Raw genomic sequence first — 19,454 nt, forward strand, 5'->3', positions numbered from 1 at the left:
TCCGCTCCCAGGAGGAGGGGCTGCTGCTGAGGCACCTGGCCGGTAACGGCCTTCCTCTGGCAGGCTGGGCAGCAACAATCTGCCGCTCTTCATAACGTTGGCAAAAAATAAAAAGCAATAAAGAACCAACCAATAATGTATAATGAAGATTATAATAAAGATATAATAACAAATGCAGGCTTTTATTATATCAGATTTGTTTAATGTAATAATTGCACTAAATATCCACAAAAATCACTCTAAAACAACCAGTAATATTTTCTAGTGGGTTTTTTTTCCTGGTCAGTTTGGAAACTATGTGCTTATTCAGAATCAGCTTTATGGGCTCAAACCATTGACTTCAATCTCAAGCATTCATGACTTAGAGACTTTAGGTACAAATATATAAACTTTAGAGGATTTTTTATATACAGCATTTTCTACAAATATCAACACCGCAAACTATTGACCAAAGGAGGACAAAGTTCACAGGAATGCAAAGCCACCTTGTGGTGCTTTGTGTAATGAAGGTCTAACAGCCTGTCATTAAATTTGATTAAACTAAATTGTGGCTTGAACGTGAAGGATATGTGAGGAAAAAGTATTTGCTACCTTCCTGATTGTCTTGCATGTTTTTCACACTTCATTGCTTCAGAACATCAAATGTCACCTTATGATGAAGTTGTGTTTAGTCTTTTCAGCAGATACAATCAGTGAATTCATTTACAGGTTTGCAGGATGTCAGGTACCTGACTAAAACAAAAGAAAAATGCTAATAGATTCCTTATAAAAATGTGGAAAAAGCAAGGAATGAACTAATACTCTAAGACAGGGATCCCCAAACTACGGCCCGCGGGCCGGATCCAGCCCGCCATGTCATTTGGTCCGGCCCCCTGAACAATGCCGGATCCGGCCCGCCTCCTCATACCAGAGAGCATTCAGTGTTTTTTTTCATATAATTGTATTTTCCGGTTTATATGTGGATTTTTCTTCAACCACCAGGGGGGCTCTTGAGCAGATGTGAAACTAACTTTCCCTCAATGGAATATATACTAGTCAGTCCCAGTCACCGTTTTACTCACGGATTTTTCCATTTGCATTCTGGGTAAAAATCTATTTAAAAGCGCGAATGTGTCGTCGCACCCCCCCCCCCCCCCCGTCGACAAGAATTTTCTAAGATTTCTTTCTCCAAAAACTAAGACCGGCCCCCGACCAGAGAAAGGAACAGCTATGTGGCCCTCGCAGGAAAAAGTTTGGGGACCCCTGCTCTAAGACATGAAAGGTGTCACTTTCTACACCATTTTTAGACTTTGCAAAACTGGGTAGTTTAACTCATTTCAGATGGCAAATCATTCAACAGCTGCTTGTTCATCTGCTTTCACTGGAACCTGAACTTAATATTAAATCTGCAGACAGATAAAGTACAAATAACAGCTAAAGAATTTGCATACTGTGTCCACTGCTTCCATGTGAACCTTCCAGATCTCAATCTTTCACACGGTTAGCTAGAGAGGGATGGTTAAATATTCACCATCAGGTTCTAATGCAGCTGGATGAAGTCAGTTCATGATGCACTCTAGCAGATGGAATCATTTAGTGAGCAGGAGCAAAGAGCTCTTCAGGAGCCGTGTGGTTTCCTCCTCCACTGCTTCCTGTAGTGCTGCTGTCCCGACATGTCAGACCCGTCACTGCTTCTGTCACCCAGCAAAGCGGGACATTTCTGTCTCTGAACGCTGCCGCCAGTTTCTACAGAAATACATTCAGTATTCATTTCATGAAGATTCTGCACCGTCAGATCAAGATCTCTGATGGACATGTAAAACATTTGTCCATTTTCTAATATTACGCATGATTCCTCCTTTATTTACTCTTTTAGACAAAGTGGAAAAATTTAAATATTTGCTAACTAATTCCGATGTTTATGGTCACACTGAGTGAATTAGAATATGTATTCTGCTGGGACTAACCTATATGTGTTTTAATAGTGATCAAGACACTAAAAAAAATAACTTTCAATTTTATTCTAATTTATTGGCTGAATAACTGACAGGATGCTCCCAGTGACCAGAACAACTTGCTGACCAACTTGCTTATACATCTGCCCCTGTAGGTGGCAGTATAAGGTGATGTTGCATAAAATAAATGCTGACAAAAAAAAGAAAAAAAAGTCTGTTGCAGCAACTCCTTAACATATAGAAAGTAGTATGGCCATATTCTAAGAAAAGATAATAAAAATACAGAAATAAAGCCATAAAATTACATAAAATTCTAAGTCTGACCAAATAAAAATATGGAAAGACTTATGAGAATAAAGTCAAAATAATATTCTTGTACAAGTTCTGATGTCAAATTTATTCAAATGCGACTTTATTCTGGTAATCATTTCTTAAAGTATTCTTAGTATGGCCATAATTCTTCATCATACACATAAAAGGGTTAACACTAGTCAATGCATATTGAAACGTTTAAATGAAAAGCTCTCCTCTTGAACCAGTCGGCGCTTTCAGCTCCTTTAGCTCTCCAGGATGTTGATCTGGGCAAAAAGGCGGAAATCAGGCTGGCAAAGTGAGCTCTGACAAACACACCTTGTTTTCCCAATTAATGTTTTATTGGAACAGTTGGATGCTTTAATAACATTTGATCAACGCTCAAGCACACTGCCAGAACGTCTCATGAGAAACCAAAACTGGGTAAAAGCAAAAGGAAAACACAACCAAGACACACTTCTGCTTTCAAATGGTCGAGTTCTGTCCAAGAATTTCATTTGCATTTGAAAATCATTCGCAAAATCCTGGTCCGCATCTGTTTATGGATAAATGTTCTGCCATGTGAGAGTCATCTATGACAGCAAGAAAAATAAAAACTCAAAAAGAAAGAAAAACAACAAAACAAAAAAAACATGTAATGTAATAGGAATGGGAGAGTTGGAAGGGGCTAACCCAGAATGGCATAACAGAGCTCTCAATATGAGAAAGCTGACTCCTGTGGTAATCATTCGTTGTCTTTTGTTTAAAAACAGGTTGCTTTTTCACTAGTTGATTTTTCCAAAGCTGATCTTCAACACGCACAAAGGGGGCGTGACGGGGAGGTGCTTTCACCGCTGAAGACAGAAGAGGCAGTATGTGAGCGAATTCTGCCAGATCCTTCTCACCAAGACTCCCGAGCGCTCAGCCCGCTTCAGTCCCGTTCAGCCACCAGCTTCAGAACCTTACCGATGGCGATGGTCTTACCTGGCAACAGCACAACAAAACCCGCATCAACTTCCTGCTTTACACACATCGATATTTCAGGCTACAGAGTCCGCTCCCATTTTTAGGGCCATGATTTGATTCAAAAATATAATTTTTTCTATTCAAACATTTTAGAAATTCTGTTTAATTTATTTTACTGACAAGAGGAAAGAGTTTAAACAAATGGAAATTTATTTAAATTTATTCTTTAAGGTTTCATACTGTATGGAAGGAGAGGGATGACAACATTTAATAAATATACCATGTGTTAATCTCCCATTAGGAAATTAAATGTATCAAAATTATTAAAATCATTTATTTAATTTACCTCTAAATAATTACATATATATATAACTAAATTATTAAATGAATCAATAATTAACTATGTTATGAAACAGGCAATTAAATGTCCCATGAACTGATTAAAGCTAAATTTTTATATTAATTTAAATAAAAATTTCCATTTAAAAATAGAATTATTTGCTGTGTATTTATTTCATGGCTCCTGTGTGACTGCTGCTGTCATGAAATAATTTCAACTGATGAACCCAGCCATAAAACTGGATCAAATTTCATCGGTTTACATTTAAACAAAAGCAGGTTTGTGAATAAAATTTGGCAACTTAAATGACCAGTATTAGGTTTGCTTAGCTGCCTGGCTTTTTCTTAAAAAATATATATATATATTCAAAACAATGCAACATGCAGCATACTCCCAAACAGGAGTAGCAGACTCACAACTTAATCACATCATAAAATCTATTTTGAATCAATTTAGAACACATGGTTCCCACAAGTCTGAACTGGAAGTGATCATGTTTGTATCCAAGTGCAGAGCAATGCATGGCAGACCCATGGCTTCCAGATCAACAACAAAAAAAAAAAAGTGAACACTACTTAGTGAACATGAAAAGAGTGTACAGCATGGAGGCTCACAGCCTGAAACCTATGGACGCATACAATCAATGTTTAAATGAATTTGCAGAGTGAGTTCATATAGTAACAGCTATAGGCTACATATCTGTCTTAGCATTGCAGATAAAAGCTACATTAGCCAAGCTAATTTTGCTAATTCAGCAGTAAGTACTACAGTATACGTCACTGGTATTTTTCGTCGTATTACACAGAATAATTGCGTAATAGTTGTAATTTACTTATAATGTTTATAAATTAGATAGGAACGCGGTGAGATCCATTCCTAAGCTTGTGGATTTATTGTTGTCATAGCAACTGCCTGCCAAGATGGCTGTCGGTTACAAAGTTCACAGAAGTTGTGACGTCACATGAGAACTATGTACTGTCAGTTTATGGAGTGGATTTTTCCCTGCACCTCCATCCTGCTTATAGCTGGATGTTACCTCAGAGCATCAGGCCTACCTTCATCCCGTAAGGTGAACCGTCCCATCTGAGGAAAGTCTTTAAAAGTCTCGAGGCAAATGGTCCCAGCTGTACGCAGACGGGCGATGCAGACCTGGTCCTGTTTGACGAACCGGGGCCGCGTCTTACTCTTGTCTCCCGTCTTCTTGTCCACTAGACAGATTAAGGCCTGCACAGGAGGCAGACGTCAGCAGGGAGTTCAGGTTCTGATACAGATCCATATCAGCAGCAAATCGATCCCTCTCTGAAGCTTACCGTGATTTGCACTTCTTCAATGCATGTGTGAATGTGAAGGACTGCGTTGTAACCTGGACAGATGATGGATTTGTGTTCGATGATGACGATCTGTGGAGAGAATGGTACACACTACGTTCAAGTAATTTCATCTAAAGTTTGGGGTGGTTATTGATTTTAGGGAAGAAACAATTAATCACCTATTGAAATAATCGTCAGTTAATTCAATAATTAATCATTAACAGGAGCATAGACTCAAAAAAATGTTTTAGATAAAAAAAATAAATAAATATGTTTTAGCCAGAACTACTAATTGGCTGTTTTAGCTTTAGTTAAAAAAAGAAGAAAAAAACAACAAATATTTATCGCCATTTGCTGTCCAATTATTATTGGTTAATCCAAGAAAATTAATTTTCAGAAAATCAGCCCTACAATGCAGTTAATGCAATTTAAACAAAAACATTCTAACCCACATATGTGAGACAATTTCATTGTTTTTGTTGCGACACCATTTGATGAGGTGTTTTGTTTTTCTTCTGAATGTATCCATTTTAATGTTTTCCTCCTTCAGTTTTTTTTTATTTATTTTTGGTTTATCTTTGTTGCCGTTATTCGTCCTCTTATCCAGTTATTTTGCACTAATTTGTTGTGCAGGATGTTTGAAGACAAACATCCTGTGTAATGTTGCCAAGATAAATGATGCCATATTCTTCTAACACAAATAAAAATATCCCCCATCCTCTCATGGCCAAAACTAAATATTTATTTTCTCATTTAAAAAAAATTGAAAGAATCATTTGTTTATTTGCATTTTTAATGTATTTTTAATAATGTGCAAGATGTGGTTAAATGTTTAAATGAAATTGCATCAATTGAATAATTGATTACATCATCATCAGCTGCAGCTCTATTATAGATGACAGCAGCCTGCATCCTTACATACAGCTAAATCGACTTTGTTCAGCTAAAAACCATTTAGGACCTTTTTTTTCCCAGGCCTGGATTACAGACCCTTAACAGGATTATGGACTGAAATTATTTTATTTCACGATTAAGGTGAAATAAAATTGTTTTTATTTAGTAGCTGGACAGACAGGAAGACAAAAAAACAAAAGATTTGTTTTTGCTAGATCTAACACATCTTGTTTTTTTTTTTTTGCACTAGAGAAGCTGTGGTGGGCGGACTCACCTGGGCGTCGAAGGTGCGCCCTGAATGACAGAGACTGTCAGAGTTGCACAGAATAAATCCCGGCAGGATCTCCTCCTCCTCGATTCCCTTCAGTCGCAGCTTGAGGTTTTCACCAGGTCCTGCATCGTCTGTCTCTACGTCATCCGATAGCAGACTCAATACCTCCACCACATGCTGCAGGAACACAGACACTCAAATCAGAGATGCAACAGTAATGAGAAATGTTTTGAGGCCTAAAACACAAAGTGGGCGAAATGGGGAAAAAACAGTAATCATTCCCTTCTGATGTAACTCGCATCAGAAATCAACACCTCTGATCATTTTGACCTTAAAACTAATTATGGGTGCAGAAAATCAAGATGCAGAAACATCATACAGAGACTAGCGGCCTCTGCAGGGAAGGCAGAGGGTGTTCCTCTGTGCTGTGTGGAGAAGAACTGATCTAGAATCAGTGAGCACTTTTTTTTTTGTCACTGTATGTATGTTCAGTCTGAAGAATTTCTGTCAGTGACTTGATGCTTCAATTATTTGGTTTTTATTTATAGATGCTAGAACTACTTAGAACTATGTAAATATAAAAACTATGTTTGACAGCTATAGTATAGAGTGAAGAACCGTGCAAATACATAGCTCCACATTGCATCAGATTTCCTACATACAAAAACCAGGTAGTGAAAGAGGACTAGCTGAAGAGAAATGTTAACACTGCTGTCCGAGTGTCTTTCTGCATTACCATAAACAAACGTTCTGTTGAAACAGTTTGACCCTGGCCTGTAGAGTTCGCCAGGCAGATGTCTCCATGAACAAAATGACGCAATTTTTGTCAAGCATCAACGTTGAGAACTGATTTCAGAACTTCTGCTGAAATATGTAGGAGGCCTTAAGGGTCCATGTTGTTCAGGGAACACAGAGACTGATGTTTATAGTTAAACATTTTGACTCTGTTTGACAGCAGCTGCTCCTGCACACAGTGTGACATCACCTCTCCCAATCTGAACCAGTATTGCTCATGGGAAACTCTGATCAGAAAATGGAATCAGCATTAGCCAAGTCTGCTGAGAAATATAAAATAATCCCATATTGTGGCTTAGTGTTGAATCAGGCGCACCACAGAGGCTACAGAGGATCCCAGACTGATTTCTGAACATGTCTTCCTCTCTGTCCAGCTACTAATGAATAAAGACCAATAGAGCCACAAAAACCTTAAATGAAACAGTTTAAACTCTGCAGAAGGCTTTCCCCCAGTGTATTATGAGTCTGGCACCCTACCAGGTTTTACTTGCCTCCTCATCAGGTTAAGCGTGGCATTTTATTTTTTCCATTTTAAATAGTTTTTCATACATCTATAATTCTTGACCTCTACTAGTGCCTCATAAATTAAATCTCCCTGTTTGTCCATGGCATACAGTAGAGATGTGCAGTGCAGTGGCTGGCCCAAGGTAGTAAGGGCAGTGGCTGATTACTTCTTTGGGATTTAACAGATGACAAAAAAATTGATAATCATTTTAATTGTATTTTCTTATTTGTTGTTTTTAACACTAGAGTTGTATGTTTAAGTATTGTCAATGTCTTCCTGTAACATCCAGTAATATTTTACATTTCCTGACAACAAAACATGTTTTAAAACAAAAACCCAGTGGGCCGCTGGTTGCCCTGGTAACCCTGATTCCGGGCAGGCCTGTATCTGATAGGATGTCTTACCCTGTTGGGCATCATGACTAGTTGTTGTGCTTTACTGATGGAGCCAGACTCCAGCTTTCCCAGAACCACGGTTCCCATGTCCTGGTGAAAGAGCAACACATTTTCAATCCAGGACAACAAAATCTGTTCCATGTTTCAGGAAGCAGTTTTCATACAACATGCATTAAAAAACTAACAGATGTTCTCACCTTGTATTTGTCTACAATGGGCAATCTGACTGGTCCATCACTAGATCTGTTGAAATTTGGCAAACTGTCCAAGTGTGGGATGAAGGGCAAACCTCTGGAAATTCAAATAAAAGCAGTTAGAGAAGGATGAGGCGATGATCTTGGGTTGTCCTGACTGTGAGGAAGCTAACAGACTTACGTATACCAGGGGCACATGTCAGTCGCCTCCTTCAGGTTGGCTCCGGTCAGCCCAGAACACGGCATGAAGTGGATGTCTTTCTTCGGGTTGAAGCCCACTTTCTTCAAGAATGGCACTAATTTCTCTTTGCACTCTTCATACCTAGCAGCCCAGGAAACAAAGCAGCACATAGGTTCACCTGAATAAATGCTTGGTGTTGGAAATGAGAGGGTGAAGAGGAAAAGTATCCATCTCAGTCAGAGAAGGTTAGAAATGTGCTGCCTTCCATTCTTTAGTCCCAACATCAATGTACATATACAGAAATTACAGAAAACATCTACAATTTCAATAACTTTAGTCAAGAATGAGTAGCTTAAAGAGGCAGTATTATGTATTTTCCAGTCACATTGTGCTATAAAATGGCACTATTAAGCAACTATGATAGCTTCAGTTATAAAAATAATGTATGTATCAAACGTAACTTAAAACCTCTTACACCCTCAGGGGGTATAAATAAATTTAAACTTAACATTTTGGGCAAAACCTTTATGCGGAATAGTTTTTGAAAGATCAAAGCCTCTTTTAGCAGATAATAAAAAATTAAAAAAAATTTAAAGGCACGTGGAGCCTTTGTTTACAGAGCGAGCCGAGGTCCCGGCAGCTGGACCCACCGGTGGGTCCGTCGGGTTTTAGGGGTTAAGACATTTTAATTCATGAATTGACATCTTGAAATTGGACTCCCGTCTCTTTAAGAAGCTCCTGCTCTTTCCAACACCCCACCTTTAGGAAGTCATCACAACAATGCTTCTCCATTATGCCATTTACAGCCAGCCGTTCCTTGGAATGTTGGATTGAAAAGTAGCTTTTATAATGAGCTTAGCAGGTGTGCAGTTCTACCCACTGTTTGATATTTGCTGTTTGCTAGTTTGAAGGAGCCAAGTGGAGAAAGCCAGATTTTATTCACAAGGTGGAAATAACAGATGACGCCATCATCTCAGGCTCAGCCATGTAAACATCAGCTGCTGCAGCATCTTCCCCCAGTTAACCCAGGATTGACAAGTCAACACGTCTCCATCTGCCTCTACAGTCAACACCTTGTTCATTTAAAGGACTGCAGATGGGGCTGGGGTCTTCAAGCTAACATTGTTCACCAGTCTGGACTCTGTCTGTCTCAGGTCATCTGGATGAAGGACGCTGGGGTTTAATTTGGTTTCTGATTTGAATCCAAATGGCTGAAACGCTCCAACAACTTGGAATCAAAGAGTAAAATGCAATTATGCTTCTTCATTAGCAGGTTGCTGGGGTAACAATGCCATTAAATTCCCACATGAGCATCCCTACACCCACTTATCCTTGCAGAGCTGTGGGGGGATTGGAGCCCATCTTCCGCATATTGCTGGATGAGAAATGGGGTTCACCCTGGACACGTCATCAGGTCATTGCAGGACAACAACAAAAAACAGGACAAAGTACCATGTGAAAACACACACAACCCTCTGGGCAACTTTAGGATGACTCATGTACAAGCTTGTTTTGGAACTCAGGAGGAAGACAGAGTACCCAGAGAAAGATGGAGACTCCCTGCAGACAGACCTGAGGCCACCACAGTGTGCTAGCAGCTGGTAACATGGCAGCAGAACTGATAACTGTCATCTGATCTGTTTTATTTGGCCGAGTACTGTGAGACCTGGACAAATTTAGAATTCAAACAAACATTCAGAGTAATCACAGAGGACTATAATTAGAACAGTGAAACAGCAGAGCATGAATCATTAACCATCTCTGTTATCAACACTGAACTAGGCCTGTCACAATTTCTGCTGGACAATGAGTTATCCGTAAAATTATTACAATAGATTATAATATTGTCCTTTTGAGACCATTTTCAACTAGTAGTATAATAATAGAAAATCACCCTTTGAAAGACTAATAGGCACTAATTTTGCACAAAACACTCCACATTGCAACTGGAATTGCCCAAAATAAAAACAACCAAAAACAATAAATCAAAATAAAAAAACCACCACACAACTGAAAACATAAATAAAGTGAATTAGCAAATCTAAACAAAATTGCTCTTCAAAAACTATCATCAGAAGGGAAATCACTGAACGCATTTTAATTAATCATGCGAGTAATTAATTAATTGCGGCAGGTTTACTCCCCTGTTTTTCCTGTACCCACCTCTCCAGACTCCAGTTGACTGTAGGGTCATCCATCTTGTTGACCAGAACTATCAGGTGTTTGACACCGGCCGTCTTAGCCAGCATGGCGTGCTCCCGGGTCTGTCCGCCCTTCTCGAAACCCGTCTCAAACTCACCTTTTCTGGCAGAGATCACCTGTGGGACCAGTTAGCGGTGTCAGCTACAGAGGGGAACTCTATTCAGGGGAGCTCTCCCATTTGTATTCAACATAAACTAGCAGTTGAGTTTGGAGGTTATGCAGTGCTTAGCGTGTCTGTGTGTGGTGGAGCCCAACAGTGGGTCAGTTGTGAGTTACTCACCAGAACAGCCAGGTCAGCCTGGGACGCGCCTCCAATCATGTTCGGCACAAAGCTTTTGTGGCCTGGAGCGTCTAGGATAGTAAAGTGCTTTTTGTCTGTCTCAAAGTACGCTCGGCCCACCTCCACAGTCTTCCCCTTGTCCCGCTCCTCTTGATTGGTGTCCAAAGCCCAGGACAGATACCTGAAGACAGAGAGCACAGACCGTCAAAAGACTGCTCTTTACAACATCTATGACCTACATCTGCCTTCATAAAAACACACCAAGCAGCGGATCAAACACGAATAACTCATTTTCATTAACCATAAAATTGAGCACACTGAATTTGCGAAAATAAACATTCTTAATGGAAACACACCAGTTTAGAAAATAACTCATATTTTTCCATAAAAAGTTTTGGAGCCAGGATGAGGTGGGTTTTTCCAGATGCAGCAAAATAGATGTATTTCACAAAACTGCAACTCAACCCTTTTTGCATGTAATCAACAACCAGATGTGACTACTGGAGAAAATGACAAAAAAGACAACAGAACATGGTAGGAGGATGATTGGTTGTTTTTGTATTTTTCAGACAATGTTCGGATGGATCCACCAGAGCTCCCACAGCAACACAGTTCATAAAAAGTTATATCATTCCAACGTGCTGAATCCATAACCAATGTAAAATCACTGGCTATTTCCCCCAGAACGCCGTAAACGTAACTGCTCCCAAGTAGGCGATAAATGATTGGCTGATAGATGATGAGTGGCTGAATAATGAATATATCTCGTTTGTTTACATTCATTGCTGAAATTATTTTTAATTATCACATGAAGAAACTTATTCACATGATTTTAATTTCATTTCTTATTTAATGGAAACACTACAATTACAAAAGGTTGGCAAAGAGTACGGACAAAGAATGGAAACAGAGCTAGTTTGTCATGACAGAGCAGCTAAAGCGGCCCACTCACCAGGTTTCTCTGTTCTTCTCCTTGGCTTCCCTCTCGTACTTCTCTAAGGTCCTCTTGTCCACCATGCCTGTTAGATACCTGCAGAGAGACGGGGAGGTTACAGCTAATCCTCCTACAACACTTCACCTGCAATACAGAACACTACTTACATGATTTGTCCTCCAATGGTGGATTTTCCAGCATCTGGAAACAGAATCAAACTTTAGACTCTTGAATAAAAGTCCACATTATCATGGGTATTTGTGTGAAAGAATTGTGGGGAAAGAGATTAGTTACAATTTGGAATAACTCTGGAACATAACATGAAAAAGAAGTGAAGCAGTGTGAATACTTTCCATATTAACTGTAAGGTCTATATTTCTTAAACAATGTCCTCCACAAATAAAATAGAACCAGTGGGTCTCAGTACTGACCTACGTGTCCGATGAACACCACATTGATGTGTTCCTTTTTGGGGGCGTCTGGCTGTACGGCTGGAACCTTTGGCACTAACACCTCCTCCTCCTCCTCCATCATCTCTGGAGCCGGGTCCTCCGGCGAGGCCGACTCCTCCGGCCCCCGGTCCCCACCTCCCGGCTCCTCCTCGGTGGCTTCGTCGTCTTTTTGGTCCCATGGTTCCTCCGACGTCATCTCCGTATCACCGTTCTCCACAGGCACTTTACAAGCACAGATCACCACCGAGTCAGACTCAAAAGGACAACTACCAAATACTTGCTAATTGTGACTAAATTTCAACTTTCGGGAGCCAGCAGCTGAACCGGCATGAACCTGATCTGGAATAAAAACAACTAGCTCAGACTGTGGCACAGATTTCTTCAAACACGATGTTCAGTGACTCACGTAAACACAGACACCTCCGAGACACATCGCTGAATGAGTATAAATAATAACAGATGAAGTTGACTGAATGAGAAACTACAAACTAATTTTAGTCAATATATGTAATAACATTTGAAAGTTCATAGTAACACATTTAACTGAAATCTAACAAACCCAGAATAGAATGGCTCTGCTTCAAGAGATGCAACGTTGACATTTCTAGGTTTTTCTATCCTAACAAAAATTATGACAGAATTCAGGGTTTCCCCCAGAAAACTTGCTAAGCCCGGTGGTCAGGGCGTCGAGGCGGCCCACCGGGGGTCAACCATGTTTTTGTATTAAAAGACGTTAAGTTGACAGGAAATGTAAAAGTATTACTGTTTAATTATATGTTACGGGAAAAGATACCCAGTGAAATGCTATTTAAACCCACAACTAGTCTAAAAACAACAAACTTGCACTTCTGTTTAATCCAAATTAAGTCAGCGGCTCCATCAGGCCCCCCAAGGGGTTCAGGGGCCCCATAAATGCTAATATATTAAAACAGACCACAGATACAAATGTAACATTTGTTTATTGAGATTATCAATGCTGTTAAATTTTATTCAATTGTTTAGGCATACATAAATTAAATGATTTTAAATTGTTTAATATTTAAATACAAGATTTTAAGAAGCTGGCAAGTTTACTTTGTAAAACTTCAAAGAACAATATTCATAGTTAGATTGTTTTGTTACCATAGCAACAATCTGATGCTGTGAGTTTAATCTTCGAATTTACAAATCCAATTTAGTAAACTGCAATGATAACTTATTGCTTTTTAGGCTGACCAATTAAACTACTCCCTTCTCCCATATTTCACTAAATCTAACACAGAAGCTGTTAGAGGTGCTGATACTTTTAGCAACAAAAGGGGCCCCTAAGTCAAATTCTGCTCAAGGCCTCATGCAGCCTTGGACCGGCCCTGCATGATGAGGTAATCTGCTGCACTATGCAGAAATGTGCAACAAACAGAAGATTTAATTCAATGCTGCTAATGTGGCTTTAGTAGCTCTTCCATTTCGTGTCTGTTGAGTTTTTAATCATCACAGAAACTATTCTGGTTGGTCGAGTTTATGGGCATTAACTCTAAGCAGACAACGCATTTGATATGGTGTGATGCATCATGTAACTGGAAAAATAATACTAAAAATAATGATAAAATAATGTAAAATCAGCGTTAAGCGTGACTCCAAGGAGAGCGTTAAAGCTCCTCACCGAGCTGAACCTGCATGATCAGGTTAGCGCAGCTCGTTATCCACAAACGCTCTGGTCAACCTGGACCACAGACAAACTTTACAGGGAAGACAGACAGAGACAGAGCCACACGCTGGACAGCGTGTTGAGATGTAAACACCGCATATAATTGTTCGTTCACAAAGATAAATCATTCTCACCACTCCACAATGCGCCTCTGAATTCGCTACAACTTATTCCTGCGGTTCACACTGAGCTGCGCAACCAGAGCTAACGCGGCAAGTTTTAAACTCTTACCTAGAGTTCTCCAAAGGATCATAATTCCTTACAGTAGGTTGATGTAAATATCCATACAGGTCAGCCTGAGTCCAGTTTGAGTGAAAGGAGTCGCGCGCGATCCCGCTGAGGTAAAGCGCAGAGGCGCCAGCTGTGATTAGTCCGCGCTGTCTGGTTTAAATGCATAAACTATAAACCTATCTATTATAAACCTATCCTTTAGGAATAAATCTGCTTTGCTAGTGAAATGCTAAGAGCAAAAGAGACACTTGCAGCCCGACTTTAAAAAAAAAAAAAAAAAAAAAAAAAAAAACGATTTTTGTTTTGTTTTGTTTTCTTTTCTTTTAATTTTCCTAGAAATGTAAACAATTAATGCTTAGCCTGGCGGCGGGGCTAGTAAAGCATGGTGGGTTGCCAGGCTTATAATACATTGGGGGAAACCCTGGAATTTACATACCAGTACTGCAGAACAGCATATCTTTAAATGGGCAGTATCATGTATTTTCCAGCCACACTGTGCCATTTTATAGCACAATTAAGTAAGTATGTTACCTTCAGTTTTTATAAAAATGCTGTATATGTCAAATATGACTTAAAAATTCTGATTTTGGAATTTAATGTCTTGAAATTGGGCCTCTGTCTCTTAAAACTCCTGCTCTTTCCGAAACTCCATCTTCAGGAAGTCATCACAACATGGCTCCTCTTAACCCTTTAACAACGATTTTACCAGCATTTCACTGAGAAGTAGCTCATAATGAACTCAGCAGATACTCCAACAGGTGTTTGCTAATTGCTGCTGGCTAGTCTGAAGGAGCTGAGTCTAGGACTTGCAGAGGAGGGCTGGTCTGTGAGGTTGGAAACTGCAGCTCAGAGGAGGAGCTGCGTCTCGAAGGCGGTGTTAGGTCCACCCAATTTTACACAGCTGAAAGGTTCCCATGGAGATTAGAGGGTCAATGGCTGTAAAAGCTGTGGATCTTTTCATTGCTGTGCTTGATGCAAATTCAAAATATGACTATAAGTCATATTTTGAATGATTAAAGTTCAACTATGACATAGAAGGCTGACCAGGATACTCAGCTGTTTATCATTTACTGTTATTTCCAGTTGAAATCTGGCCACGTGTGTTTAAGGTGATAATGAAACACTCCCACTGGATGTGACGGAGCAAGACACACAACACACACAAGCTGATGTTAATCTAGTGCAAGACTCTGTTTTCAGTTGTACAGCGATCCAAAGCAGACTACCCTCTGTGTGCATGGTGGTGTTTTTACTTATTCTTTTCAAACACTAGGTTGTTTTTAAATAATCAACATTTTGCCTTTTCTTCTCAGTTCATTTGTAGAACTGGTGATATGAATGACATTTCTTTTCATGCAAAGCAATAAACATAAGGAAATAAAATCTTATAAATTTACATACTTAAACATGAAACTTGTGCAAAAAAAATAACATGTAGTTTAAGGAATACAAAAGGCCAAAAAAGTGGTAGTAGTTCAATTCTAAGGTGATTCACAGAAGTCAGGAATTTTAAAATGAAAGGCTTCTTGTCCAAAGCTCCTTTGAGTTTTTGATGTTGAGGAAAGGTCTCTTCAAAATACCACAGAGATTAAAGCATTCCTCAAACATGCATGAAAGAATCAAGGCAAGACTGCAGTTATGTTTTTGATGAGTGAATAAGTTAACATGATGTAAAACTGAAAAAAGTCAATTTTACATATTACTACCCCTTATTAGACACATTGGTCTTGTGCTGGTCAGACAGAGAATAAATAAATCAGGTCTAAATCAACAGTCTGACAGAACACTCTCCCTTACCCCCTGTGTCATCTGCTGCGCTCCTTTTGTAGGTGGCACTAAGACCGCGGAAGTTTAACATCTTCAGAACATCGATTTATTTTATTTTACTGGTGAACTTGCAGCATCTCATGTTTACCCAAACTCAGCAGAACGCCAACTTCTTTGTTTTCTAAAAGCCGTTTTGGCCGATGCGTTCAGCTGTCTGCCAATAGTAACAGCCTATTAACAGATCGTTGACACGTCTTTAGCACATTCAAGCTAAACCAACGTTAGAATGGTTGTTCTTTAGACCTGGAAAATCCAGAATGGATCGATATCCATCATGTTTTCTGGATCAGGATCTGGACTGACCACAAACTGCAGAGAGCAGGTAGTCGGCCAGGAGTCCAGAAACAGACGGCTTGTGGGCTGGATGTGGACCACCAGGAACATGTTTATAGTGAATGCTGCTGTAGGCCGCATTGCTGCTGTTCTTTCAGTGTGAGTCGGCTCATGTCACAACAACGAGGAATGCAACAACAACATGGAGGACACAGAAGCCAGCCTGGAAGGAGCGTTATACGTACCGCTGCTTTCTGACACGTCCATGGTGGAGATTTTATCATTCACAACTGCAGGGGGAAAAAAAGGTAATGTTTGGATTTTTCTCAAGGTAGTCCATTTATCCTGCTTTCTTTCAGAAACAAAGCTTTGTAATGAGTGGGGCTAAAATGAATACCTGAACCTTTAATTTGTGTTTTGGAAGCAGCTCACTAATGACTTCACACAGAACTGGTCTGACCCACGTCCACAGGTCAGAACCGCTCAGGTCATTTCATACCAAACACTTCTGGGTAAAAAAACAACAACAAACAAACAAACAAAAAGGAGCCCTCCCACAGCATGCCTGCTTTTTATAGCTCATACCTGCCAGGAGGACGGCCTGTTTCCAGGAGCTACTGGGCTTAGTGCAACGAAATGTTACTCCAGAAATGCCCAACAAACCAGAGTCCCTCACCGTGACTCTGGTTTGATCAGGAGACACTTGTCAATTTCATAAAAACAACCTGCCCTAAATGAAAGGTTGTCAGAATTAAAATAAATATTAACTGGAGTCATATCACACCTTTAAACAATTACATATAAACGAGAAAAATTATACTTGAGGAAATACACTGATACACAGCGAGTACGACATAAAACTGAAGTAGGAAAGGATTGAAATGGGGAATTTGTGTAGAAATATGGGTATGAATTCAGAAAGGGGAGACTTGAGCTGGAATCCTTTTCTTTCCTTCCTACCTGGACACAGGTACTTGGAACAGAGAAGCATAATCAGGCTTTTTCTGGCAGATACCCGTTTCCAGTTTTCTTTGGTGTCTGATCTGCTCACTTCAACAACATTATTTATTTTTTTTATTTTAAACACTAAACCAACATAAAATAAAAGATGCACTGCAGGGTCCTGTTGGAAGTTGTAGTTCTGGATTTAAACAGAAAATGAAGGAATCCCAAGATAATCCTAATTTGTGCATCCAAGCTTGTCCATGAGTGTTGTCTGATTTCTATTAAAAGTTAAATACGAACATCTAAGTAAATGTTCTTGTGTTTATAGCTGCATTTATGGAGCGTACATGGTGGAAGTTCTTAGATTTGACTAATTGAAGAAAAATATATTTTAGTCTGAAACCTAATAATAGTTAGAGATGAGCATCTCTAACTTTAACCACTCACTCTATATTTCGGTTAAGTGTTTTGATATATTATAAAACTAAAACTGATGAAAATTTCAAATCTCATCCAGATTTCAATTTAATAATTATTTTTTTCTGAAGACTGTTGGACACAGTTTGGGCTGTGACTGCTGTTTGGGTCTTGTGAAATGTACCAGATCAGAACACAGTAATTCCAGTCGAGACAGATGTTTACCTGTGTCAGAAGATTCCCTCACAGCCAAGTGACTCGTTGAGGATTACTTTAAATCACTGGTTGTCAATAAGAGCTAGAAATAAGGCATGAGCCCTATGAACACCAGCCACCCTCATTGGCAAACGGCTCAATTTCATACCAGAAAATGTTAGTTACGAAACGGGGAAAAAAAAACCCGACAAAGATAGGAAGTGACCAGCAGCCGAGTCCAGTTTTTAAAACTCACACTGTGATTCAGTTATAGAACTAGTTTCCAATGACAACTGCTGTCCTGACTCTGGACTGCCTTCACGCAGTTCTCGCATGTTTTATTCCACTCTTGACCAACAAATGCGTCAGAAAATCCACGTCACGTAAAAGACGGAGTGGGTACTCCAATTTCTGTCCAAGTAGCAGAGTGTCTGGTTAAAACACGGAGCTATACGGTGACAAACATGTCAGCACCTCACATCTTTTTCCAAGTAATGTTTAGAATTTGTCAGTTTCACGGCCTTTGACCCACGCAGAATGACAGTCGCTAAGTAGGTAACACACCAGCTAGCGAACAAGCTAGCAGTTTACCGCCAGTTGGGTGAAAACGCAAGTGCCGGTAGAGTTCAGGTGTCCTCAAACTGTGCCTGTGTTTAACAACAGCTAGATAACCACAAATGAAAGGTTCATGGCGCAAAGTGGACCACAAAACACGTCACGGGAAAGCATGTCGCTGCTTTTTCGCCCTCCAACCAACGCGTGTCTGAACACTCGCTAAGCTACAGGCTACAGTTAGCAGTTAGCTAGAACGGCTAACGCCAACGTGACTGTGGTGAACTTACCAGCAGCATCGACGTTCTCTGTGGGCGCTCTCATGGCAAAAGGCGGAACAAATTCAGCTGCGTTCACATTGGGTACGAACGGCTTAGCGTTCACATTGAGGGTTGTGAATGCCGCTTCAAGCTGTCCGTCGACTGTGGCCTCCACATCGTCCTCTTGTTCCCAGGAATCAGGGGCAGTGTCTCTCGGGTCCATCGTGGGTCTTAGATTTTGACCAAGTAAGATTGGAGATACGCAGTTCTTGGTCCGCGTGAGTGTCCACCTTCAACCCAATGTTAGCAGTGTCCCGCTGAGCTGTGAGGACCGTCCCTGTAGTGCGTGCGCGATGTTGTCCCCAGTTCACATGAAGTAAAACAGTCGCTCTGTCGGTCCGGACGCCTCAGAACAGGCTCGACTCAGCACTCCCAGAGACAGTCCGCGTGAGCTGCAGCGTTCCTTCAGTCGACGTGCTCAGCGCGAAGAACTCTGGGACTCGAAGTCCTATGAGCACACACTACATTCAGTTCAGAAGACAGTTAAAAGTAACAAACTACATCACCCGATAAACGGTAGAAAAATGGTTAACGTCACTTGATATGAACTTTTAACGCAGCAGATTCGCTTAAGTTTTGGTCGAGGAAAAATAAATAGCACTTTTATGCTTATTCATGCAGCCTAAAACTTTATTTTTATTTACTGAAAACATGCTGACCAGTTGTACACATATTCAATATACAACATAGTATGTCAAAGTATTTCTAGCAAAAATTGATTTGTAATTTTACTTCATGAATTTAAACCACAAAATGCACGGAAGCTGTTTCTCAACCAAAGTTTAAAAAACGTCTGGTTTTGAGAAATATATATATATATATATATATATATATATATATATTCTCTGCTAAATTTAGCTAAACTTTTCTTAATAGACAAACCCATGATTTCCCTTCCACTTTATTAGTATGCACTATGTTGTGTTGGTCTGTTCCTTTCCAAAGTCCAGTAAGATATGCTAGTTTCCTGGAGGATGACATCTTTCATGCAGATGTGAATAGTCAAACTATTATTCACAATTACCTAACAATGAAAAATACTAATTGTTTTGCAGAAGCTAAA

The 19,454-nt window shown here is 39.9% G+C and overlaps 1 protein-coding gene across 2 annotated transcripts; it reads right to left on the reverse strand.

Annotated features, from left to right (window-relative positions):
* Positions 1 to 2,565: 2,565 nt before the first annotated feature.
* gspt1l (G1 to S phase transition 1, like) lies at positions 2,566 to 18,812 on the reverse strand. Of its 2 annotated transcripts, XM_014987227.2 has the most exons (14): positions 18,362 to 18,812; positions 16,208 to 16,252; positions 11,924 to 12,166; positions 11,660 to 11,693; positions 11,511 to 11,588; positions 10,559 to 10,739; positions 10,240 to 10,394; positions 8,077 to 8,217; positions 7,899 to 7,992; positions 7,711 to 7,791; positions 6,010 to 6,183; positions 4,842 to 4,931; positions 4,587 to 4,755; positions 2,566 to 3,209 (listed from the first exon to the last, which is right to left on the reverse strand). In XM_014987227.2, exons 1-14 carry the CDS (start codon positions 18,552 to 18,554, stop codon positions 3,157 to 3,159), a joined length of 1,731 nt encoding a protein of 576 aa, XP_014842713.1. In that variant the 5' UTR covers positions 18,555 to 18,812; the 3' UTR covers positions 2,566 to 3,156. The 2 variants fall into 2 exon arrangements, with proteins under 2 accessions (XP_014842713.1, XP_014842714.1); XM_014987228.2 differs by lacking the exon at positions 16,208 to 16,252.
* Positions 18,813 to 19,454: the final 642 nt, after the last annotated feature.

Source organism: Poecilia mexicana, unplaced genomic scaffold, assembly GCF_051168715.1.
Source record: "Poecilia mexicana isolate PSO_F unplaced genomic scaffold, ASM5116871v1 scaffold_8, whole genome shotgun sequence".
Taxonomy (NCBI): Eukaryota; Metazoa; Chordata; class Actinopteri; order Cyprinodontiformes; family Poeciliidae; genus Poecilia; species Poecilia mexicana.